The sequence below is a fragment of the Oncorhynchus gorbuscha genome, linkage group LG03 (assembly GCF_021184085.1).
Source record: "Oncorhynchus gorbuscha isolate QuinsamMale2020 ecotype Even-year linkage group LG03, OgorEven_v1.0, whole genome shotgun sequence".
NCBI lineage: Eukaryota > Metazoa > Chordata > Actinopteri > Salmoniformes > Salmonidae > Oncorhynchus > Oncorhynchus gorbuscha.
In genome coordinates this window covers 72,534,644-72,560,453 of record NC_060175.1, presented here as the reverse complement: position 1 = coordinate 72,560,453, position 25,810 = coordinate 72,534,644, and the positions used below count along the sequence as shown (strand labels likewise).

Genomic DNA, 25,810 nt, shown 5'->3' with positions numbered 1-25,810 from the left:
GTCTGTCAAATGCGAAGTCGCAGAGGGCAAGCATGAGCAGCATTCACCACAAGATCAAAGGCCAAACTAGATACGCAGCATGAAAATACTTTGGTGTAGAAAACAGAAAGCACATCATTGGTTGGTATAGTGCACATATTTCCACCACTTTCAACTTCATAAGGCACTCTGAGAAGAAACAGCAGTGTTGTGCTCATGCAGTTTTTTGGTTGAAGCCAACGCTTGGGGGCTGGGGGGAGGAGAGGAGCGCAAAAAACTGACTGCAAAATTGTGTGATTCCACAGATTCCAGCCGGCTTGGCAATCCTGACGCAATCCCCATCTCCACCCCTCTCTCTCTTTCTCGTCTTCTAATCTGAACCTTATTACCATCAGCGTGCCTGCGGCCAAACTCCCTCCGAGAGCTTCTCTTTGACCTCCTTTCAGCATACTTTCACTTTACTCCTCTCAGCTGTACAGCTTTGTTTTGATGTCCGTGCAGAGAGAGACGGCGTACATATTCAGTGCTTGTCAATTAACATGGAAATATCAGCTCAAATACCGCAAAAACATGGAAATGGAACGGAATTCAAGAGAGGGAACAGATGCCCCGATGGCTCTTCATGCCGCACCACCCTCAAATATCATTATAATACTAATAACGATTTGCATTTATAAATCATGACTAATTAATGCAAAGCTTACATCCAAATGTGATTATTCATTAAGCCTCCAGGCTCCCTGCGATGACAGAAGACATCGTCTCCACGCCAGAGTTCATCGACTGACTTCACCACATTCCCAATTCCCTCGCTCCACATCATCCACAAAAAGCACTGTGGACTACCATGCATTTTGGGTTGAAACCAGCCTACAGCTTCAACCTGAGGAGTTCAGACTTGTAGCTTAAAGGGTCAGTCCGCTAAAAGTTGAAAATGTATGGGGAGAATCCTAACATCCACATGTGTCAAATGTATCTTAGTCCCCCATTGACGCATTTGACTTGTGAAAGAATGGATTTACCCCCCCCATGTGATGTTCCACTAGCAGCCTGGGATAGAATGTACAGAACACAACTAGAACAAGTTCAGGTCAGTCAATAATGAGACGGAGGAAACACATCGGTGTCAACAAGGCTCAGATCTTCCAGGCAGCCGTGCCAATGTACCGCAGCTGGACAGCTCACACCAACCATGACATCATCTTTGGAAGTGCAATCAAAGGCAGTTCCTGTGTTCATTGTTGAGGGGCAAGAAGGGTTGTCAAAACAAGGAAACAGCTGGACTTCTGGTGACAAAACGACCCTGTGGTTTACGTCGTGAGTCTGCCTTTTTCTAATACCTGTTATTTTGCATAACAAACATAAACATGTAAACAGAAGAAGATGTGACAATATGAAGAGGATAGAGAGAAGGATGGTGATTGGGACAGAGGTGGAAAATGATGACACAGGGGAAGAGGATCAGGGAGAAAGTGGGAGGAAGAGGTAGAGAAGAAGAGGTGGTAAAGGAAGAGGGAGAGAGCATGGTGTAAGAGGAATAGAATGGGAAGAAGAATAGATAGAGGAAGAGAAGATTGTTTTTCTTCAGAGAGAACGAGATATGTAAAAAGACGGTGAGAGTTGGTGTCAGCGGTGGAATCCTCACCAGGAGGAAGGTCCTGATTTCGGGGATCTTGTTGAGCTCCATCAGCAGCCGCAGGGCTTTCTCGTGGTTACTGCAGTACTCCCCATACACCGAGAACCGCCCCTTCTGAAAGATGGAAGAAACACAATTCAGTCAGGACCTGATCTGATCCGAATAGAAAAACTTGGCATTGAATATTCTGGAACAGAACAACTTTTAGTCAAACACAGATATCTAGTGATAATATCGCAACATCAGTTGAATTGAAGATGAACTCCTATACACATAATTCCAAACAATTAAGATTACAATTCTGATGAGATGTGCTTTCCTTATTTGGGTAAATATTGAACTGAAAGCCCTCTGAACTTCATCTATTCACACAGACATAGTTATGTGGATATACTGTGCTGTATAGGTTTAGCCACTGAAGACTTTCCTCATTGATCTTTTAGTTATATGATAGCTATGCTGCATAGGTTCAATGCATTATTTACCCACCACTAGGGACAACATATAGGCCTAAGGAATCTATTCCTCAGAATTTAAATGTAGGCTTCAGCCCAAAACCCGATATATAGGCCTTCAAGTCATTAGGAAGTGAAACCAGCTTCAGTGTAGGGCCTCCTCACTCTGCTCTGGTTGGTACTGTAACCAAAACTGTGCTGCGGTCACCCGAAACAGCGGCAGGAAGTGAAATCTTAGCTCGTGCCTGCGAGGCTAGCATATCCTCACAACCTTCAGAGAAACGTTACACTCGGGCCCCTCTCTGAAAAGCTGGACGTGTGCATTTTAGGTAGCGACTTAAAAGGCAGATCAATATAGGAGGCACTGAGTCACTCCTTTGATGCTGTTAAGTTTGTTTTTGAATCTTCAAATATTGAGCATGATGAGGTAAGAATGCTGCGTAGCATTTCTATCAGGCATCCAACGTTAAATACACGAGGTCACTGTAAAACTGATGGGGCCAAGCACCATAAAAAGGTTCACAGGGTAACAATCTCTACCAGGTGCACCATTGGTCTCAGTGTCTCCCTCTTGCTCTCCTCTCCCCATTCTAAATGTCGACTCTCACAGCTCTTTGGAAACAGTATATCAAAGTCAACCTCAATAGGCCATGCCGCTACAGACTAGTCTAGCCTTCCATCCTCCACCTCCTCTCATGCATGCGTCAGGTCCACATGGCAACGCAGCAAGAAGAGAGAACTAATCTGGCTTGTATGCAACATTACAGTACGTTCAGCAATCTCTCCGGTTCCCATGACGAGGGTAGATTCAAAGTGTGTCACCGTGTTTGGCGGCTGTAAACGGCAAAGCAAGAGAGGGATAGCGTAGCCCAGGGCTCCGCTGTCACACACAAAGCCGCTGGCTGGCAGGGCAACAAAGTCCGAGGCATCACCGGGAGCAACAGCTAGCCCAGTATACACAACAAAAAAAACTCAATACGAGTAGCCTAACGAACAGCAAAATCACTAGCCTATGTCAATCTACTATACTCCATAGTAGAACAGTTGACCTATTCTATTGGTTAGTTTGTTGAGAGAGATAAAAAAAATAGCCTATTCCAAACAGACTCTGGGACAATTGTGGGAAGGTAGATCCCACATTCATACAACTAGTAGCCCTAGGCTACATAAAAAAGGTCCGACGTAACAGATCAGAACGTTTAGCTTAAAAAATGTTAACCTTTTTTATCCGTCACATTATACGCGCAGCCATGCGCACAAGGCAGTAGGCTAGGCGCACATGTTCGTTCTATAATGCAATTAGCGGGAAAACACTGATGTCAAAAAGAAGTGAGATTAAAATACATTTCCATTACGAATTTTGAAAGAGAGGAGAAATAATATGTTACTTTAAAGCAAAGCAGGGCAAGACATGCCTCATAATATCTATTAAAACGTTCCGGTTTCAAACAAGTATATTTTGGATAGCCTACTGCCTCCAGCCCACTCGTGTGACCCGCTGATGAAGCCTGTTTGAGATGATGCTGTTTTACAAATGTATTTACATCGACTGCCTTTTCCATCAATGAATAGACTAAAAAGCATTATTTCGCAATGGGATTTTTTTTCTTCTTAATCCTGGACAATTGGCCGGTGCCAATTTAATTTATTGGCTTTTCTCAAAAGAAATTTTGGCCAAAAGCCGGCTATTGCCGGAAAACGGAAACCTGGTGTGTGTGAGAGAGAGTGAGTGTGCGTGCATGTCTTCCCGGACACTTGCATTCAACTTTTCTGACGCAATGCTTAAAATACCAAACTTCTAAGCTCATAGCCACCTCATCATAACAATCAATATTTTTTGACTGAGTTTCCATGGAACATCACAAGAAAGTACAAGACCATGAAACGTCTTTGACCCTCTTAGACTACTAAAAGGCTTAGAACAGAACTTCCTAAAGGCCCAGTGCAGTCAAAAACTAGATTTCCTGTGTGTTATAAAAATAAATATATATAACACATACATATACAATGCATTCAGAAAGTATTCAGACCCCTTGACTTTTTACACTTTGTTACATTATAGCCTTATTCTAAAATGGATTAAATCTCAATCTACACACAATACCCCATAACAACAAAACAAAAACAGGCTGACCTTTTTCCTAATTTATTAAAAATAAACTATTTAAATATGACATTTACATAAGTTCAGACCCTTTACTCAGTAATTGGTTGAAGCACCTTTGGCAGTGATTACAGCCTAGTCTTCTTGAGTATAACGCTACAAGCTTGGCACACCTGTATTTGGGGAGTTTCTCCCATTCTTCTCAAGCTCTGTCAGGTTGGATGGGAGAGCGTCACGACACAGCTATTTTCAGGTCTATCCAGAGATGTTCGATTGGGTTCAAGTCCGGGCCACTCATGGACATTCAAAGACTTGTCCCGAAGCCACTTGAGTTGTCTTTGCTCTGTGCTTATGGTCATTGTCCTGTTGGAAGGTGAACATTCGCCCCAGTCGGAGGTCCTGAGCGCTATGGAGCAGGTTTTCATCAAGGATCTCTGTACTTTGCTCCATTCAATTTTTGCCTTGATCCTGACTAGTCTCCCAGTCCCTGCTGCTGAAAAACATCCCCATAGCATGATGATGCCACCACCATATGGATGGTGCCAGGTTTCCTCAAGACGGGACGCTTGGCATTCAGTCCAAGGAGTTCAATCTTGGTTTCATCAGACCAGAGAATCTTGTTTCTCATGGTCTGAGAGTCATTAGTTTACTTTTGACAGGCCATTTGGAGTTTGCCATGTTCATTTAACTGAGGAGTGGCTTCCATCTGGCCAATCTCCCATAAAGGCCTGATTGGTAGAGTACTGCAGAGATGATTGTCCTTCTGGAAGTTTCTCCCATCTCCACATAGGAACTCTAGAGCTCTGTCAGAGTGACCCTTCTCCTTTTACCATGATTGCTCAGTTTGGCCGGGTGGCCAGCTCTAGGAAGAGTTTAAAATGTTTTATATAATCCCTTTTAGAATAATGCTGTAACGTAACAAAATGAGGAAAAAGTCAAGGGGTCTGAGTACTTTCCGAAGGCACTGTATATGTGGGCTCCCGAGTGGTGCAGCGGTCTAAGGCCCTGCATCTCAGTGCAAGAGGCATCACTACAGACCCTGGTTCAATCCCAGGGGTCTGTAGTTCCTGTTCCCAAGAAAGGTAAGGTAACTGAACTAATGACTTACTTCTGTCATCATGAAGTGCTTAGAGAGAATAGTCAAGGGTCATATCACCTCCACCCTACCGGTCACCCTAGACGCACTTCAATTTTCTTAACCCCCCAATAGGTCCACAGACAATGCAATCGCGATCACACTGCACACTGCCCTATCCCATCTGGACAAGAGGAATACCTATGTAAGAATGCCATTCATTGACTACACCTCCAAACTCATCATCAAGCTGGAGGGCGTAGGTCTCGACCCTGCCCTGTGCAACTGGGTCCTGGACTTCCTGACAGGCCACCCCCAGGTGAAGGTAGGAAACATCTCCACTCCGCTGATCCTCAACACTGGGGCCCCACAAGGGTGCGTTCTCAGCCCCCTCCTGTATTCCCTGTTCACCCATGACTGCGTGGCCATGCACACCAACTCAATCATCAAATGTGCAGACGACACAACAGTGGTAGGCTTGATTACAAACAACGACGAGACAGCCTACAGGGAGGAGTAGGTGGTGAGGGCCCTCAGAGTGTGGTGTCAGGAAAATAACCTCTCACTCAATGCCAGCAAAACAAAAGAGATGATCGTGGACTTCAGGAAACAGCAGAGGGAGCACCCCCCTATCCACATCGACAGGGCAGCAGTGGAGAAGGTGGAAAGTTTTAAGTTCTTCTGTGTTCATATCACCAACAAACTGAAATGGTCCACCCACACAGACCGTGTGGTGAAGAAGGCGCAACAGAGCCTCTTCAACCTCAGGAGGCTGAAGAAATTTGGTTTGTCACCCAAAACCCTCACTAACTTTTACAGGTGCACAATTGAGAGCATCCTGTTGGGCTGTATCACAACCTGGAACGGCAACTGCACCGCCCACAACCAAAAGGCTCTCCAGAGGGAAGTGCGGTCTGCGCAATGCATCACCGGGGGCAAACTACCTGCCCTCCAGGACACCTACAGCACCCGATGTCATAGGAAGGCTAAAAAGATAATCAATGACAATAACCACCCGAGCCACTGCCTATTCACCCCGCTTCAATCAAGTCGGCGAGGTCAGTACAGGTGCATCAAAGATGGGACAGAGAGATTGAAGCGGTTTTTCAATATCAAGGTCATCAGATTGTTAAACAGCCACCACTAGCAGAGAGGTGGCTGCCTACCTACAAACTTCATATCACTGGCCACTATAATAAATGGTCACTTTAATAATGTTTACATATCTTATGTGTATAACGTATACTGTATCCTTCACTATCTATTGCATCTTAGCCACTCTGTCACTGCTCATCCATATATTTTATACTTATATATTCTTATCCCATTCCTTTACTAGATTGTGTGTATTAGGTTTTGTTGTGGAATTTGTTAGATATTAGGTTTTGTTGTGGAATTGTTAGATATTACCTGTTAGATACTGCTGCTCTGTCGGATCTAGAAGCATAAGCATTTCGCTACACTCGCAATAACATCTGCTAACCATGTGTATGTGACCAATAAAATTTGATTTGGGCTGTAACACAACCGGCTGTGATCGGGAGTCCTATAGGGCGGCACATAATTGGCCCAGCGTCGTCCGGGTTAGGGGAGGGTTTGGCCAGGGTAGGTCATCATTGTAAATAAGAATTTGTTCTTAACTGACTTGCCTAGTTAAATAAAGGTTCAATAATAAATATATATTCATTCCACACCATGAGGTTGGAATAATAATGTTAAAAGGATGATTATGCATTTAGTGTAAGAGCCTGTTTTGGTGGAATTATGTTTTGGCCTGCCTGGTGATATCACCAGGTGGTAAATGGGTTAATAGACCAATACGAAAGTGTTCCATACCTCTCAGCCAATAACAGCTAGTTTTCAGTTTCCCCCTCAGACAGTCCTAGCAAACATCTTGCTATTTTATGTTTCGGTTTTAAATTACACTGGTAAAAAAATATATATAAAAAATATCACAGCAAGGTACTTAATTGTTACCCAGAAATGATTTGATATTGAGATAAATACAGCAGCATTGGACCTTTAAGGACTTCTAAAAGTGAACATTAATCCATCTATAAGCTTACCTTATGGGCATTTCTTTAAGTTCCTGAATGTGACCTGTACAATTCCAAAGCCGGGTCAGCCTTGAAGAAACTGGGCCTGATTTGAAGGGCTCCACTTGTGCTCAGAATAGCTCAAAGAGTGTGTTTGTGTCTTTGATAAACACTTAGTTTTCTTCCTTTTCCATCAGTGGAATTTCAGCAGGATAAGAGGGGCAATAACAAACACAGGGCAAATAGTAGTGTCAAAGCATAATGAGTCTATTTAAGAAGGGCCATAATATGATGACTGTTAGCTTGGGAGAAAGAGGCCTTGGTCAGGGGACAGCCCAGAAATAGAGCAAATATTGACATCTGGATCCTTCCGAATTAACATTCTCTAGTAGTTTTTTGGGGGTAGGTTTGTGTAATCCTCCTCCTCACGCCAACATGGTTCAAACGTCAGCCAAAGGTTCTACCCAGGGTTGGTTTAGTCTGCCGGTCGTTGAACACCCCCCAATGATTCAACAACATGCACGCCTTAAAAGTCAACATGGTGGCGGGTGATATTTGAGGCCCACTGGTTACTATAGGCTGGATTCCAATCCAATTTTCCACTCTCACTTCCTCTCCCCCTTTGATGAATGTAAGCTTTATCAGGCACTGGGAGTATGCTTTTGAATTGGAATCAAGCCATTGTGCTGGTTTATACTGTGGCCTATGAGCAACACTGAAATAAGACAGATCTTCAGAGAGAGGAGAATCTGTATGCTGTGATTGTGACTGACAGTGAATGGCCCGCTCAACAATGCTGGGTTATAGTGTGATCTAAGCAACATTGGAATAGACAGAGCTTGAGAGAGATAAGAGGAGAATCAGGATGTATTTCTCCGTCTTTGATTGACAGCAGAACAATGCTGGGGGTTAATCAGATCTCAGCAGGGGTGTCTGCTGTCACTGGGGTCAAGGGCAGGAGGCGGAGTGCACCAAACGGGGGCAATTGATTGGGCGAGAGGTGTCGGTGTTGAAGGAGAGAGAGGTCACAGACAGAGAGCTCTGTAATGAATACGGAGCTACAACGCCAGTGGCCATGTGAAGATTCTCCCCCCTCCACCCACACACACAGAGAACTTATTCTGAGAGCTCTTGATAGGAGTATTCTACAGTATAGTAGTCCAATTAGAAAACAAAGCTTGGTTACCACCTCCTTCAGGAGGCTACTCTCAACATCCTCTCAATTAATAGAATATTGATAGTTTTAGTTTGACTACAGGAGCTTTCTGTTTGAACAAACACCCTTTACAATATGCTTTTGGTCAGGTGACAATCCTCAAGCTAATACCTCGTTCTACAAAGTCCCCTAAGTGTGTATGGATGCGTGTCTCTGCGTGTGTGTCCATGTGTCTGTGTGTGCGCAAGAGCAACTAGTTCCGCCATTGTCCCATTGATGACTGACACACCATCTCTTCCCCCGACACAGGCAGCTCTTTGTTGTTCCCAAGGGCCAAACGAGTTCAAAAGGGGGAAGGGGGGTGTCGGGAACTGAGGGACGGAGGGAGGAAAGCAATCTGCTGAAGGGGATGCAAGTGACAGGGGCCTTGCATGGGGTTGGCGAGGAACGGATAGAGGGGTCTTTCTGGCTGACAGGATGCAGGCTTTTTCGAGGGGAGGGGGGAGCGGGGTGGGGGAATTAGCGAGGGAGGAAGAGAGGGAGTGGATTGTGTGTATATTATTATATGAAAGTTGTCGAAGGCCACTTTCACATGAGTTTTGATCTTTTATCCTAACTGCAGGTCATTGGAAACAGTGGATAGGGTAGGGTGTGAGAAGTAGCGTCAGAGCGTAGCTGGGCGTTTATGCTCAAGCCGGTCTCTGTGTCCATATATATGTGCACTGCAAGCGTGTGTGTGCATGGAAGTGTGTGTCACTCACAAACTGGAGGAAGACTTGTCCGAGGGCATGCCCTGGCTGTGGCTCCGGGTGCAGGCTGTCCTCCACTGCAGACAGCACCTCTCTGTGAACGTCCAGGATTGACTCAATGTTGGAGAACAGGATCTGTGGTAGCAGAGAGAGGGTGCATCTGAAATGTCATCCTATTCCCTAAATAGTGCACTTATTTGGACGAGGACCCATAGGGCCTCGCCACATTTTGTAAAAAAAAAATATTTTATGCGTAGTAATTTTTGTCAAAGCATCATTAGGAGAGTTTTTAATAGGCGGCCATATTTACCTTGACATGCTCAGGCGACAGACACTGTTGCTCTTCGGCAGTTTGTCGGATTCTGTGCAAAAAGGCCTGCATGAGGAAAAAAAAGAAAAGAGAAAGATAGTGGTTAGGTTCATACTGCATGTATCATACACTAGGTGGTATATGTACAGCAATATACAATATGGGGGATTTACTTTAGATTTAAGGGTTAGGTTGGGGGTGAACTTCATCCGGTGAGCTTCGTAAATATTATGGTCTCACCTGTGTTTAGCTTAAGCTCTGCCTCAAATACCTTACATGCATACTGAATCCCCATGGTACGTGTAACTAATGTATACTGTAAGCCCTTGCTATAGAAGACACTTAAACCAATGTACCTGGGAAATCGTCAGAGACACCTCTATAAATACCTCAATTATTGAGCATCACACTTTTTCCCATTTCCTCGATGTAGCTGTGCGGTGATAAGCCCACGTCAGACTGATCAGCTGCTCAGTGGCTCGCAACAGTGTGTTTGTGAGCACTGCGTCTCCCTGCAGAAAGCTGACCTGTCACTCAAATCCTGACGAGAGAAAACTAAAAAAGGGAGGGGGTACTAGAATGCCCCCTCTGTCTCTTTCTTCCCACCTCACTTCCTCTCAGGTTGATTGTCTGTCTTTGAATGTCTCTCACAACTTCTACGAAGCATACGCTTGCCAAATAGGAGCAGTGTGTGTAAAAGAAAATGTGTGTGGAACTTGATCATGACGCCTAATAGACAGTCCACAAGGAAGCAGATTGCTCATCCGGCATTTGCAAAGTGGACCCCAACCTCTTGTGGGGTTTGGAGGCAATGCTTTACACCTCCTCATCCCTATCCACAGTGACAGAGCAGGCAGATGCACACACGCAATAAAATATGTAGCAATAAAATAATCCCCTTACTGCAAATCCCACCCATCTGGCGCTCCAGGCAGACTAGAACAAATGCTCCAAGTCTTGGAAAGATTTCAAATAGGGCTTGAACCCAGGTCTGGTGCTGTTCTGCTTTGGGATGGTTCAGAACGGGTGAATTGTGCTCCAGGCATAATATACTCATTAATCCTCCCATATGGTGACTTGTACCATGTCCATGTTGAAGGAGACCATTCATGTGGAAGATTGCCCCCTGGCATCTTCGTAGGGGGGGGGGGGCAAGAAACAAGGACTTCCACACTACATGGTGAGGAGGCCAGGGGGATGGGCATGGAGGAGTGGTGTGAGGGGGGGTTGGGGTTGGTATAGAATGGGAGAGGAGGGGAAAACGAGAGTATCTCGAGCCACAACTGTGACTTCGTAGTTCATACAACTGCACCATGGACGGTCTTGCTCTTAAAATGTCTAAATGTGCCACAAAGATGTGGAGGAAGGGGGTTTGTATAAGTGTGCGAGGCCGCAAGCAACAAAGAGGTCCTTTCGGTGTCTGTTTTACATCCAGACACCAGTGATTCTCACCTGGGCTGTATTGGCTATCGGCAGTGTTCCGTCACCAAACGACTGCACTTGTTTATTTTAAGACAAGAGGGGGCAGCTTTGTCCATCTCAAATCGCCATGTGCCGCTACCAGCATCACAGAATGGGGGGTGCAGATCAGGTAACACATTGGCCGGTCAGATTTCAAAGAATTCTGACTCAGGGGTGGTGGGGGGGGGCATGGCTGAATATTGAGGAGTCAGTATCCTTAAATTTAAACAAAAATTATAATACATTTAAAAACAGGTGGCTGGCAAGGAAAAGATCAGACAAAACAATAAACAATGTGTAGAGAGTAGACATCACAGATCCATGCTGACAGGAATCTTCCATTGGACATGCTTCTAAGATGACCATTCACTTGTTATTTCCAAATCAATTAAGGTGGTAGATTACATCTGACACTGTTGTTTTTCATATGTCCAGGACTCAGGTTGCCCTTTATGCAGGTTTTTGACGTCAGTGAACAATCATTGGGGCTTTGGTTTTCTCCGCTTCGGTAAGATCAACCTTTCTCTTGTAAATAGGCAAATCAACGTAAGGGAGGACACTACCATGGTTACTGTTGTCGTTTCTCGCTAGGGGAACGTGACAGGGAGGTGGAAGGCAAGCTGCCAGAGGACTCGACTGACCCCACAGTTAGAGCTGCTGTGATTGGGTGAAACCGGCATTCTAGGAGTCAAAGGGCACATCTTGACCCCCATAGGCTGTGACGTTTGAAAACTCAGGGACGAGAAAGAAAAAGCATCATGTGCATTTCTGTTGGGCACTCCCCACTGTGGTTGGGATATGCTCTATAAATTAATTATAAAAGTACAATATGCAAGGTATGCATGCCAACAAAAAAAAGCTAAGCGAGTCATAAATAGCAAGCAAGGTTGGGGTCAATTCAGTTAGTTATTTTTTGTCAATTGAATTGAAATACATTTTAATTCATGAATTGTCATAGAAAACATTTTATTTGAATTGACCCCAACCCTGATGGCAAGACACCTGACACTGCATATGTAATCCACTGTGCTCTTACTGATAGCTAAAAATAGCATGCAGACTACATTTAGGTAAATCGTCAATACATAATAATGTGCTAATAACAGCACGTCAAATGATACACCGACCAGGGCCACAAATTTCATTTTGGAGATCCTCAGATTCATCTCGGTGATTAATCGTCTGCTACTGTATGGTGCAAGGTCAGGCACAGCTGGTGAATGGAGCAGAGGAGCAATATTACAAATCCAGGGTCTGTAGCCAGAGGGGCTATGGGCTGGAAGGGTGAATTTGTTCATATGGCACTCCCAAAGGAGATCAGTTCATTCTTAAACTTGGCTTGCCAGACAAATGACCGCCAGACGGTCCAGTATTAGACACTCCAGAACTGTTTTTACTTTTCCGGTTGAAAAGCCAAATCTCAAAGTATTTAAGTAGCATACAAATACTATTAATCACAGCTAAACCACTGAATGCCTGACTCAATATCTCAACTTATAGTTTAGCTTTGGTCTTGAGATATAAATACACTATCCAGTTTGCTAGCAATAGATTATACAGTAGGGATGAGAGTATCACTTGTGGTAAACCTTCAACTGAGTCTTCAACCTTGTGTGCACAGTCTCAGTCAGGGCTTGGTTTCCAGTGTGCGATCTGGACAGAGGCATACTTGATTGATTGTTGGAGCTCCAAAGAGACTTGCGCACTCTGTCACTGTTGTGTTTTTGGTGGCTTGCTGCCAGTGCCAACACACTCAGCGTGCATGTGCACACACACACACACACACACACACACACACACACACACACACACACAACTGTTCAGTCATACACCATAAGCCACAAACAACTTCGAATGCTAAATAAACCAAACCATTAATTCTTCTACCAAAGGGGTACAATAACACTAATGAATGATTCATCACCCAGGCCCCAATAGTCAATTCCCCGTACGAATCCCCTTCTCTTCCAGGCAGCCATACCTCTAATTGTTGTGCCCCTCATGAGCCACTGAGGGCTTTGTCAGGATTGCCTTGGAGATGTGCTTTTATTGCTCTCTCTGGTCTGAATACATTCTGCCCCCCCCCCCTCCTCCCCCTCTCCTAAGAGCCCACCTGCTTTCAACTCATTACTGAGCCCGACTCTGGGGTCTGTGGAAGAGGAAACGATTAAATCCCACCCGTAATAACCAGGTATTAGAAAAATGCCACCCAATATTAAACCTATCTTGGCTGGGTCTGGTTATTTCCATGCTTCAGCGAGAGAGTCGGGGGAACGCTAGGTATACGAATCACAGTACAGCCTCAGTGACAACATATTAATAATTAGTTCATACAGAATGTTCACTTGCAACATGGTAATTGTGTGGACTGGATGATATGAAGGTAAAAATACATTTTAAAAAGGAATGATTTATCACTTTGTATGTAAACTGTCAAGTATTTTGTCTGCAATGTCTTTTTCATTCGGTGTCGGAACCCAGTAAGACTAGCTGTCGCCATTGGCGTCGGCTTATGGGGATCCTTATTACATTAAATCAACTTTGATGCACAAGCTGGTGCTGCAGACCTAGCTTCAATATGTTATTTCAATGGTCAGAAGACTACGTGCAAGGGAACTGCTCACTTCCCCAAACAATGAGGGTCAACAGCGCCACAACAACCATTTTGTGACACCTTCAAGAGGCACTAAGTCTGTGTATAATTCGGAGTGAGCCCCCTTTAATAAGCCCACGCCGATGCATTTCCTCACACGAGCGCGCTTAGCTTTTCATTTGCATGTTAGCTTTTCATTACCATTTTCAAACAGCACTCCTGTTACCCCTCATTAACAAACACAACTACAAGTCAATTAGTTTAGACAACATTTGACAAAAGTCCCACTTAGGTCTAGTACACAGAAGCCCAGTTACAAAAGATTTGCTGCTGTTTATTTTCTTTCTTTGTCGGTGCCTCTGTGGTGTGCAAACAGGAAATGAAAACTTCTTTTGTCTAAATCTATTTTCAAAAAGGGTTTCTTTTTTTCAAGTTAGATATGCGGTGGCTGGACTCAGAGGGGAAGGGGAAATAAACAAACAATGCACACAGAGTGAGTGAAGATCTGCTGGCTGGCTCGCAACACAAAACCTGCAAGGAGGTTGTCCTGCGACAGGAAGTGAAGCTTTGTGAAGAGAGGAAGTGTGCGAGTGACATGTCGGTTTGAACATTTCCAATCAGGACATGCATGAACAGAACTGCTGGTTTTGTGCAAACAACACACTGCAAAAAGTTAAGACCGAGCTGCAGAGTGTACAGTAGTGGGCTACCGCTAAATTAATAAGTTCTTGTTGGAGAATTGAAAGTTGGGAAATTATCATAGCATTAAGACTAACTTTGCAGTACTGTGACATTTAAACATATTAGGCCCGAAAGTCTTAGGCCCACAGATATGATTAATGTAGTTGACTTCTGAACACAGGCTACATCAAATGCTTGATTGGTTAGGAACCGCAACAAAACCTTGGACGTCACCATAAGATACATACGGCTACACTACTACTACTCATAAAATGAGTTTGTTAGGGTTTTATTTATTTCTACTTCCATACTCTTTTTATGTCATAGATGAAGAGGAAGCGCAATGAGAGCTAGTAGCCAACGCCCAACCATCACCACAGTCAGATAGATAGCCTTTCTCTGCCACAAGCTGCCGGAGGCATGCTCAGCCAAACGTGGTCCAGTCTTGTATGACCAACAGCCAAAGGGTCAGATGTGGGTTGGTGACCGGGTTCGCCGTTTGTTGTGAATTAGCGAAGCGAGGAGGGGCCAGACCGAGAGGTGTGAACGAGCAGACGGACCATATGCTGGCGTCGGGCTCTCCATTCGCTCAACTGGAAAGTGACTGGAGAGTGAAAAGGCCTGCTGCCTCCAACGTCTGCCCTCTGATTGAAGCGCCTGGGTCGGGTTCACTGGGTATGCCACAGAAAACATATTTGAAATGAAGCAATGAACAGTGACCTTTCTTATTGGAAGGTAGTTGACGACCTCCTCCACTTTAAAACGCTCTCGCCCGTTTCATGCCTACGGAACACAACACTGATTCTAAAACACACTATTTTCTGACCCTAAGCCAGTCTGACGACAAGTGGCCCCTCTGAGCTAAGCTCGCCAATCAATCTAAACATGACTGTGTTCAAAATTCTAAAATCACATGAAATACTGACGTAGAAAGAAGGCCGCTTTCAATCAGCTCATATTTGAGACCATTCTGTTGAGAGTGGTAATGGTAACACCAGACTACATCCATTAAAGCTCGTCTTCCCCTGGTCGTGTGGACCAAATCAACCCCATAGTCCCTGTGACGCAGTTGTGTCCATCTCCTCTTTACATTGTGAAATAACAAGCAACATCTATCTGATGGGGAAATCTAAATTGGCACATTCAGTAAGAAACAAAAAAGTGGTGCATTCAGCTGGGGATTAACTGATAGAGAAGTGGATCATTTTGCTATGTCATAACAGCCGGCAGGAGCGTTCCAAGTTGCGAAAGTGGGGTAAAATCAGAGATCCTCACACAAAGTCAGTCAGCTGTAGTGGCGATGCTGGAAGTGCCATCACGCTGTTAGCACGTGGGGTCTGTTCTGGAGGTTACAGCACGTTCAGCTAGAAATGTTTTGAGTAGAACAGGGACTGGCGTCATCTCTACTCATTACATTTCTATCTGCAATGTTCCGAATGTTTCCCCTCACTGAATACACACGTGGATTCACGAGAGGAAAGGGATCCCTTTAATGGGGTTATAGACGCTCTGAAAAGGTTATCCAGATTAATTTAACAGGATTAATCAGGAGATTCACGGCACCTTGACTAGGAATGTTCTACTTCACAACCTTATGAATGACACAGGGGGTTGGAGAGGGGGCCCTTCTCGGCTGATTTGTTAAATGTCTCAAAGGATGTTCTGTTCCGTTTGGGCAGTTAACTGGCGTTGAACTAAACATCGCCACTTTGTCCGTGCATCGACATTTTTTTGCACAACTCATGGAGTGTGCTCACTGCTAAGTCACAGTGACATAGTGACACTCTCCAAACATCAACAAGCAAACGTCTGACTGGGGTTGTCAAAAGTCCCACTGTTGAGTTAACGTCATTCATCTTCCCACGTTCCCTCTCCACATCAGTGATGGGTGTGTTTAAACAAGGAGCCAAAAAGGGGTAAGCCTTTTTCAGTCCTTCATTCAAACACAGACCGGAGAGCTTTTTCGTGGATCCCATGCCGCTAATCTGGCAGAGGGGTAGGCAGAAGAAAAAAAAGAACGTGATGCTAAAAGTAGCACGGGGGTTTCTTTAAAAAAAAATACGTGTGTGCATTTGAATACAATTCTAAGCCCTCTCTCTGCACCTCATGTGATTGCTGTTGCTGACAGTCAAGATGTTTTGCAGCTCAGGGCCAAGGGCTGGAGGGGGAAGGAAGAGGGAGAAGAGGGGGGAGGGGCAAGAAAAAGCAGAAGTCACAAAAGGGGCCGCTCGTCCATTGTGAAGAGGAGAGGAGAGCAGAAGACGTGATGGCGGAGGAGGGCAGAAGGTTGACCAGGGAAAGGGCGGCAGGTACATTTTGCCACTAAACTGCTGCATGGTCTCACGCATGCCTTTATTAAGCAAATGAAAAGGCTGTTATTTTGTGATGGGTGGCTGTAGGGGAAGTGGCCTAGAGTATTAGTGGTATGATGAAAAAGCAAATCAACCACTGGTTTCCAGGAATTACATCTGGGTACGACCATGGGCAAAGTGAAGAAAGTATGTGCGTCATTATGGTTCTCTTTTCCCTGTGTGTGCGTGCGTGCGCACCTGTTAAAGAGGTCAGTCAATTGAGGAGCAAAGATCCCCATTTCACCTTCTCTGGTAGGAACCCTTTCATGGGTCAATGAACAACTGTGGGTGTGAACAGGAAAAATAAAAACGCAAATCGGCACCGGTGAATCTTTCAAAATGTAACAGGATTGGAAGTCTTCCACTTGTAGGCAGTCTGCTGGGCAAGAGAAAATTATATGGGAAATACTCATAAGAAACAGGTACTGCATATACTTCTAAATACATGCTGCCAATCCCATTTCATGATTCGTAATGGGGCAGAACTCTCTCACGGTAGTCTAGCAGGTCTTACATAACCAAGCATTGGGGTGGGAGTCAGGGGAGAGACTGGTACAAAGCTGGAGTATTTTCCTGTTTGCTCACCAGCGATGGCATTCAGCATTCAGCAGCTATGGTCGTCGATGAGCACCAGGCCAGCTCAGTCACAAGAGAACCCAGTGTATCAATAACATAGCCAAGCACTAAATACACTTGTCAGGTTCTCTACCCAACCCCCCTTTTCAATTCGCTCCAGTTCCCACACCAGTAAAAACGAAGCCCCTGAGTGAATTGCAGATCCAAGCTTTGTCCAAGTAGCCTAACATCGCAGTTCACCGCCCACAACCCCCCCCAAAAGAAAACAAACTAAAAACAGTAGTGTCCACCAAAAAAGGGGCTCTTGGTTTTTTGCTGGGAAGGGAGGGAGAGATTTGGCAGTGAGGGTAGACAGGGTAGTCTTGGAGAGGAGGCCGAGAGGCCCTTTTGGGTCGACATGGCATGAAATTGAAGAAATAAATGAAGAAATCCCCTCTTTGTGGCCGGGCCACAGCAGAGCGAGAGAAAGGGCCCCATCGTGTCACCACCATGAAGGGAACCCCAACAAACCCCCTTTTCTCTCAAGACGTAAATTATCTGACCCCCCCCCTCTAAAATCTTACCCTCTCCCCCACCATCCAACTCTCTCCCAAAAGCGACCCTCTTGGCCAAGTTCATCGCCAACACAAAGTCCCCTTTGAGTCTTCTCCTTTTTCTCCCCGTCTCACTTCCGCTTTAAAAGGCTTTAGAGGTCATGGCTCTGAGTGGCTCACACGGGCGGAAGCTGGCTCGCTACGGGGGGACGAGTCGGTCTCCTCCATTCGATTAAAGTGGTGCTGTAGACAGGAAAACTAGAGCAGAATCTTCCTCTCAAAGACAAGAGAGACCCTGTGCGGTCTTCTCTGAAGGTCTGAGGAGATTGGTTCCATTTGAACGACTGACAATGACTTCAGAAACATTTGCTGGTTCGTCACACACAAGAAGTCTCTCCATACATGACACTTTGTCTGGGCTTTCTAACATAGCTGAAAAACCAACATAAAACGTTGTACTAATTGGTTCTTGAATGTCTAGAAGGAATGGGATCACAATAATAATAATAATAATTCTAACCAAAACAAATGAGTTCCTGCAGCTGTGCTGCTAGGACCCATAATTAAACACGACTCCGTGAGAATGGAGGCTTCTATCATGACAGGGTACAGTGTACAATGCATCTCATATTGCTACTTGCCTGTAAGTGAGAAGCCTGAACATTCAAATACCTCTGGGTTGCAGAAATGATGGAATACAGCTCGTCCTCTGAACCAGGGCCTTTTTATTGGCCCAGTGGAAAAGAAGCGTGTCCAATTGGAGGGGAGGGTCTTTTTAACCATCTCATTTGGGGGTAAGTGTTCCCGACTTAACAGTCGCTGAACGTGTAATGAATCGGGTATAAATATCCTTTTATGAGCTCTTGGCTCTTTCAAGTCGATCCGCCGTTGCTGCCACATAATTATGGATAGTCCCCTCCTACACACACACACACACACACACACACACACACACACACACACACACACACACACACACACACACACACACACACACACACACACACACACACACACACACACACACACACACACACACACACACACACACACACACACACACTTCTAAACAATAATTACAGACTTCCAAAGCCAAGTCAATAATGTGCGTTTGCGTGAGAAGTACATAGTAGTGGGGACGTGTGGCACTGGAGATAACATCTAGGGACAGAGTGGAGAGGCCATCTGGATGTGTGTCCACTGTGAAAGGGATCAGTGGGACAGGGTGAGCTGTCAGAGATCTGGAATGTTCCACTATGATACAGGCCTAAGTCTGACGGTGATGTAAGGGTAAATCCATTTGAATTCAATCACTTTTTGACAGCATCCCTTTTAATTTAAACTTTCCATACTGGAGACTTAGATTTCCCTCACTAACTTTAAACATCAGCTATCTGAGCAGCTAACTGATCGCTGCAGCTGTACATAGTCCATCTATAAATAGCCCACCCAATCTACCTACCTCATCCCCATATTGTTTTGATTTACTTTGCTGCTCCTTTGCACACAGTATCACTACTTACACACCATCATCATCTGCTCATCTATCACTCAAGTGTTAATATGCTAAATTGTAATTACTTTGCTACTATGGCCTATTTATTGCCTTACCTCCTCATGCCATTTGCACACACTGTATATAGACATTCTTATTTTTCCTATTGTGTTATTGACTGTACGCTTGTTAATTCCATGTGTAACTCTGTGGTGTTGTTTCTGTCGCATTGCTTTGCTTTATCTTGGCCAGGTCGCGGTTGTAAATGAGAACTTGTTCTCAACTGGCCTACCTGGTTAAATAAAGGTGAAATATAACTTTTTTTTTTAAAATACATTGGACATGAATGCCAAAACATTTCAAATTCACCCGATTTGCATATCATGAGACATCTATGTCTTCCTCACTGGAAAACAGAAACAGTTCAGCTTTGATATCATATAAAAGCTTACGGGGGGGGGGTGTTGTCAAAACATTGACTTTATTCAATCCTCTAAAAACTCAGTTTAGACCCACTGTACATCATCTGAGGTGTTTGTGCTGTGCCCGCCACCGGCCGAGACGGAACACACTCTTGTACACAGGGTGGGTGTTATTTCAAATCATAGAAATAGGACCCATCCCTTCAGACAACTGCAATTTAGCTGGTACACCACTGAAAATGTCAATTTAAATTGAATTACTACCCAAAGATGGCCAACGGTGCACCCACTGTTGAATGTCAACTTAAAATGGCCATATCTATTATCTATATTTCAATAGGTTTCCTATAACAGTATCATTTAAAACAGATATTCCCATTCAAGTCAACATTCTCTGATGTGTGGACCTCCAACCATCTTTCCAACCATTTAAAATCTATTCCCATTTTAGTAGATGTATCAGTTGTGCTGAGAAATGAGTGCTTTTTGAGGATGCTTCGGTTCGATTATTAAAAAATACTGAATGAATTTGATTCTGGTTTGGATCATTTGGGTTGAATGCATTGATCTAAGAAAAAGCTAATGTTAATGTGTCTGAACCGATGGCCGGCACAACAAAACCTTGATGTAAAATAGGGTCTAAGCTACAAAACATGCAAACACGAAGAAGCATTTTAGATCATTGACATGAAACAAATAAATATGCTTTTAAAATGATAATCTCAACCATTTATCTTTTCCAGCGATGAAGACGTGTCTCATGGTATGATGGGGTATGCCAAATTGGTCAACTTTGAATGTCTTGAAACTCATGTCCAAAAAGTCACCTTCTGATCACTTATACAATGAGCAAATACATATGGAAGGTTTCATTCAAGTCAAAATGGGTGCCGTCTGAAAGAGATTGAATTCAAATGGATCACCACCTCTATACTGCAGCCCCTTTTATTGCTGTTCGCTAGATAAGATTACCTTCTAACATGTGATTAATGTAGAGGAATCGGGAGTTATTGACAGCATTGGAAGTATAGCTTCAGTATGTAGTGAAATGGTTAACCATACGAACACTGAGTGGTACAACATGAGGTGTGTGCATGTGTATCAATCAGTTCGACATAAGCAGCGTCATTGAGACCCGCTGAGGAGATGGCTCGTGGGGGAAAGTGCATTAGCACCCTGGCATACGATCACGGTCATAATGAGATCAAAGCAGACACCCACTGGTCCTGAATCAGACAAGAGGAGCGGAACCAGGCAGAGACAGTACCGTAGCCAATAAACAGTCCCGATTCAGCTGAACGGTGTTCTCTCTGTGAAGCATTGTTTCCAGCCAGTTAGTCACCATAACTGATGAGAACAGTCAATGGCATACTTTTTTTTCACCTCTATTTAACCAGGTAGGCTAGTTGAGAACAAGTTCTCATTTACAACTACGACCTGGCCAAGATAAAGTAAAGCAGTTCGACACATAACACAGAGTTACACATGGAGTAAACAAACAAACATTCAGTAGAAAAAAAGTCTATATACAGTTTGTGCAAATGAGGTAAGATAAGGGAGGTAAGGCAATAAATAAGCCATAGTGGCGAGGTAATTACGATATAGCAATTAAACACTGGAGTGATAGATGTGCAGAAGATTAATGTGCAAGTAGAGATACTGGGGTGCAAAGGAGCTAAATAAATAAATACAGTATGGGGATGTTGTAGCTGGATAGGCTATTTACAGATGGCTATGTACAGGTGAAATTATCTGTGAGCTGCTCTGACAGCTGGTGCTTGAAGTTAGTGAGGGAGATATGAGTCTCCAGCTTCAGTGATTTTTGCAGTTCGTTCCAATCATTGGCAGCGGAGAAATGGAAGGAAAAGCGGCCAAAGGAGGAATTGGCTTTGGGGGTGACTAGTGAAATATATCTGCTGGAGCGTGTGCTGCGGGTGGGTGCTGCTATGGTGACCAGTGAACTGAGATAAGGCGGGACTTTACCTAGCAAAGACTTGATGACCAGGAGCCAAATGGTTTGGCGACGAGTATGAAGCGAGGGCCAGCCAACGAGAGAGTACAGGTCGCAGTGGTGGGTAGTATATGGGGCTTTGGTGACAAAACAGATGGCACTGTGATAGACTGCATCCAATTTGTTGAGTAGAGTGTTGGAGGCTATTTTATAGATGACATTACCGAAGTCAAGGATCGGTAGGATGGTCAGTTTTACAAGGGTATGTTTGGCAGCATGAGTGAAGGATGCTTTGTTGCGAAATAGGGAGCCGATTCTAGATGTAATTTTGGATTGGAGATGCTTAATGTGGGTCTGGAAGGAGAGTTTACAGTCTAACCAGACACCTAGGTATTTGTAGTTGTCCACATATTCTAAGTCAGAACCCCTCCACCATGACGCATCTTCTGATCAGATGGTACCATGCCATCTTTAACTGAACCCAATGAGACTAGTTTTACAACACTAGAAAAATACAGGTAAGTCAAAATAAAGGAAACAATAACATAGTGTCTTAATAGGACGGTGGGCCGCCACGTCGCCAAAACAGCTTCAGTGCGCCTTCGCATAGATTCAACAAATGTCTGGAATGCTATTGGAGGGATGCGACACCATTCTTCTATGAGAAACTCCATAATTCGGTGTTTTGTTGATGGTGTAATACGCCGTCTCAGGCACCGCTTCAGAATCTCTCATAAGTGTTCAATTGGGTTGAGATCTGGTGACAGACGGCAATATCGTGAAACATTAGCAAGTTGAGCAGTCTTAGTCACTGAAGCTTCTGCCAAACGTGCCCCAACAATCACCCCTCTTTCAAAAAGTCACAGATCTCTTCTTCTAGCCATTGTGGTCAAAAAAAATTGCCAACTAGGCTTGCCCAGCATTTTTATATACACCTGTGTGGAAGCACCTGCTTTCAATATACTTTGTATCCCTCATTTACTCAGGTGTTTCCTTTATTTTGGAAGTTACCTGTACATGACTGTACAGACATTGGGGTAAATCCTAAGTTCCAAGTCAAATGTTCACTTATCAATGCATGACAAAGCGAACATGCAAAGTAAGTGCATGATTCGTCCCTGAAATAGGATTCCCTCAAAACACTCAAAGAGCGTTCGCCCACTCTTCCAACCCATCTCATATTTAAGGACACATGTAGACACGGAGCACAGTCAATTAGAGGTCTTAAGATAAACCCCATCACACACCCCATCCATCACTACTGTCACCTACCAACCTTCTCCTATTAGTCTTCAACTAGGCCGGGGTGCATAAAGTTCAACTTCGGAACTCCAAATCAACGTTCCTCAAAACCCTTTGGCGCTGTTCATGGTTGGAGAGTGTGTCAGAATGGAAGGTCTACTACGGTCATAGCGTTTGGTTGTGGTCAATGTTTCTCAATAGAATGGTGACCTTCGCCCCCGTCAATCCCCCACACATCTGGTTCTGTTTGACAATCCTGACAAACGTTTCGCTGCCCAGCAGCCTCTGTCCACAAACCGTTCCAGGCAATTCCCAAAGGGTGCTGATGGGAATTCCTGGATAGTTCTCTCTGTGTGACTGGCTGACATGCCATTGGGTTCAATTCCAAACTTTTACAGGCATCCTTCCATTCTACCTTTTCACTTGGTAGGAGAAAAGAAAACACCCTGTTCAATTAATGGGTATTGGCTTGCTCTGGGAAAGTACTTGTCTCGCTTTTGTTCAGGTCAAGATGTCAAGCGGGCATTGATGGTCTCCCATTGCTGCCTTTTACAAGGGAGGCCATGTAACTAATTCATCATATATCACCCATTTCGAAAACACTTTGTGTGACCATTAACATTCCTTGTCGTGACTTTTTTTTACATTGAAGGCTTGTGTCACCGAAGTGTCCTCATTCAAACTGAACAACACATCTGGATAGACTTCACTTTGTCCACGTACTTCAGTGTGCTAGAAAACAAACACACAGGCCAATTGAGAACGTCACTGACTCCTGACAGGGAGAGAACAGTCTTTCAACAGACAGTGCTGCTATGCCTATGGTATTGTATTCACCGCGACTATGCAGAGAGATCCACGTTTATCTGATCTCATGAACCACCATTTACCCCTTGAATTCCTAAAGCAAATGCTTCTGCATTAAATCAATCATTACGGCCTCACAGAAAACGATTTAACACCACAAATAATTTAAAAACTAGAAGGAAGAAAGATATATATATATATATATAGATACACACACATACAGTTGAATACAGACGTTTACATACACTTAGGTTGGAGTCATTAAAACTCGTTTTTCAACCACTCCACAAATTTCTTGTGAACAAACTATAGCTTTGGCAAGTTGGTTAGGACATCTACTTTGTGCATGACACAAGTCATTTTTCCAACAATTGTTTACATGTGCAGTTGCAAACCATAGTCTGGTTATTTTATGGTGGTTTTGGAGCAGTGGCTTCTTCCTTGCAGAGCTGCCTTTCAGGTTATGTCGATATAGGACTTGTTTTACTGTGGATATAGATACTTTTGTACCGGTTTCCTCCAGCATCTTCACAATGTTCTTTGCTGTTGTTCTGGGATTGATTTCCACTTTTCGCACCAAAGAACGTTCATCTCTAGGAGACAGAACGCGTCTCCTTCCTGAGCGGTATGATGTCTGCATGGTCCCATGGTGTTTATAATTGCGTACTATTGTTTGTATAGATGAACGTGGTACCTTCAGGCATTTGTAAATTACTCCCAAGGATGAACCAGACTCTGAGGTCTTTGCTGATTTATTTTGATATTCCCATGATGTCAAACAAAGAGTCACTGAGTTTGAAGGTAGGCCTTGAAATACATCCACAGGTACACCTCCAATTGACTCAAATTATGTCAATTAGACTATCAGAAGCTTCTAAAGCCATGACATCATTTTCTGGAATTTTCCAAGCTGTTTTAATGCATAGTCAACTTAGTGTATGTAAACTTCTGACCCACTGTAATTGTGGTACAGTGAAATAATCTGTCTAAACAATTGTTGGAAAAATGACTTGTCATGCAAAGTAGATGTCCTAACCGACTTGCCAAAACTATAGTTTGTTAACAGGAAATTTGTGGAATGGTTGAAAAACGAGTTTTAATGACTCCAACCTAAGTCTATGTAAACTTCCGACTTCAACTGTATATGTATGTATGTGGCAGTCCAAGTAGGATTAAAATGGGGTGATAAGTCCAATATAGACAGTTCAATGCCAAACACGTAGCCCGATATGTGCTTCCCTCCTATGCTAATCTGCTCAGAAATATCTAACATTTTGAAAACATAGCCACAGGGTATGTGACATTATGCCACTGCGCTACTCCAGAGGTTTAGACACGTTAACTAGATTCCTCAAATTCCTGATGCAGTCTTATGCCTCGTAAGAAATGGCTTACGAGCACACATGACTAGAAATGAAACCAAGATTAGTTGGGCCTGACACTTTCCTCTTTTTGTGCCACGGTGTGGCTGTAATCTGTTGGCTTGGCAACATAACGGCTGCAATAAGGTACTAATTGTCTTGAGGGAGACCGAGCGCTGTGACTTCTTAAGGAGCACGACATCAAATGCATACCTCCCATTGGAGGGTTAAGCCTTGGCCCTGGGTTTGGACAGAACTGTAGGGCTTGTGTAACAGAATTGTCACAGTGTTGGAAGACAGGGTGGGATACAAAGAGAGGGCCCAATGGGGGGGCAATTTACGTGAGCTTTGGGGAGGAGTAGAGGTCTCCTGGATATGCTGAGACTTAAGATTTTATTCAATCTCAACCGTTTCAAGGGTAAGACAAGAGGCAGTACTCCTCTTGCGCTGCCTGAAATGTATATTTGGACTATTTTAGATCAATAAAACAATGCTTACCACGTAGAATCTAAAGAAACAACTGGATATGTAAGCACATTTTCTTAGTGTAGAAGGACTGCTGTTCGTCAGACTCCACAAGATATTGGCTGCCTGGCTACCCATCCACATCGCTCTGGCCAACTGACGTTTCTTCTCCACGATGAGTCTGGATTGGCCTCCCTTCCCAATGATTCCTAGAACGCGAACACATTCCGACCACTCTGATTGGTCCCAGAAACCGATGGGTTGGGCCAGAGCCGGCCTATATGATGACGCAATCAACTTTGATACTCTGATTGATTAGAGACGACCCAATCACTGATACATTTGTTTTGTACAACTCCTCTCATTTTCAAG

The 25,810-nt window shown here is 44.1% G+C and overlaps 1 protein-coding gene across 1 annotated transcript in view; it reads right to left on the bottom strand.

Annotated features, from left to right (window-relative positions):
- The window catches only part of LOC124031857 (phosphatidylinositol 3,4,5-trisphosphate-dependent Rac exchanger 1 protein-like), a 116,626-nt gene that overhangs the window by 85,940 nt on the left and 4,876 nt on the right, over nt 1–25,810 (bottom strand). The window contains exons 2-4 of the mRNA XM_046343626.1: nt 9,501–9,566; nt 9,203–9,325; nt 1,625–1,729 (exon numbers count right to left, since the gene is read on the bottom strand). Of these exons, the coding sequence (XP_046199582.1) occupies nt 1,625–1,729; nt 9,203–9,325; nt 9,501–9,566 (294 nt within the window). The remainder of the gene's footprint in view (nt 1–1,624; nt 1,730–9,202; nt 9,326–9,500; nt 9,567–25,810) is intronic.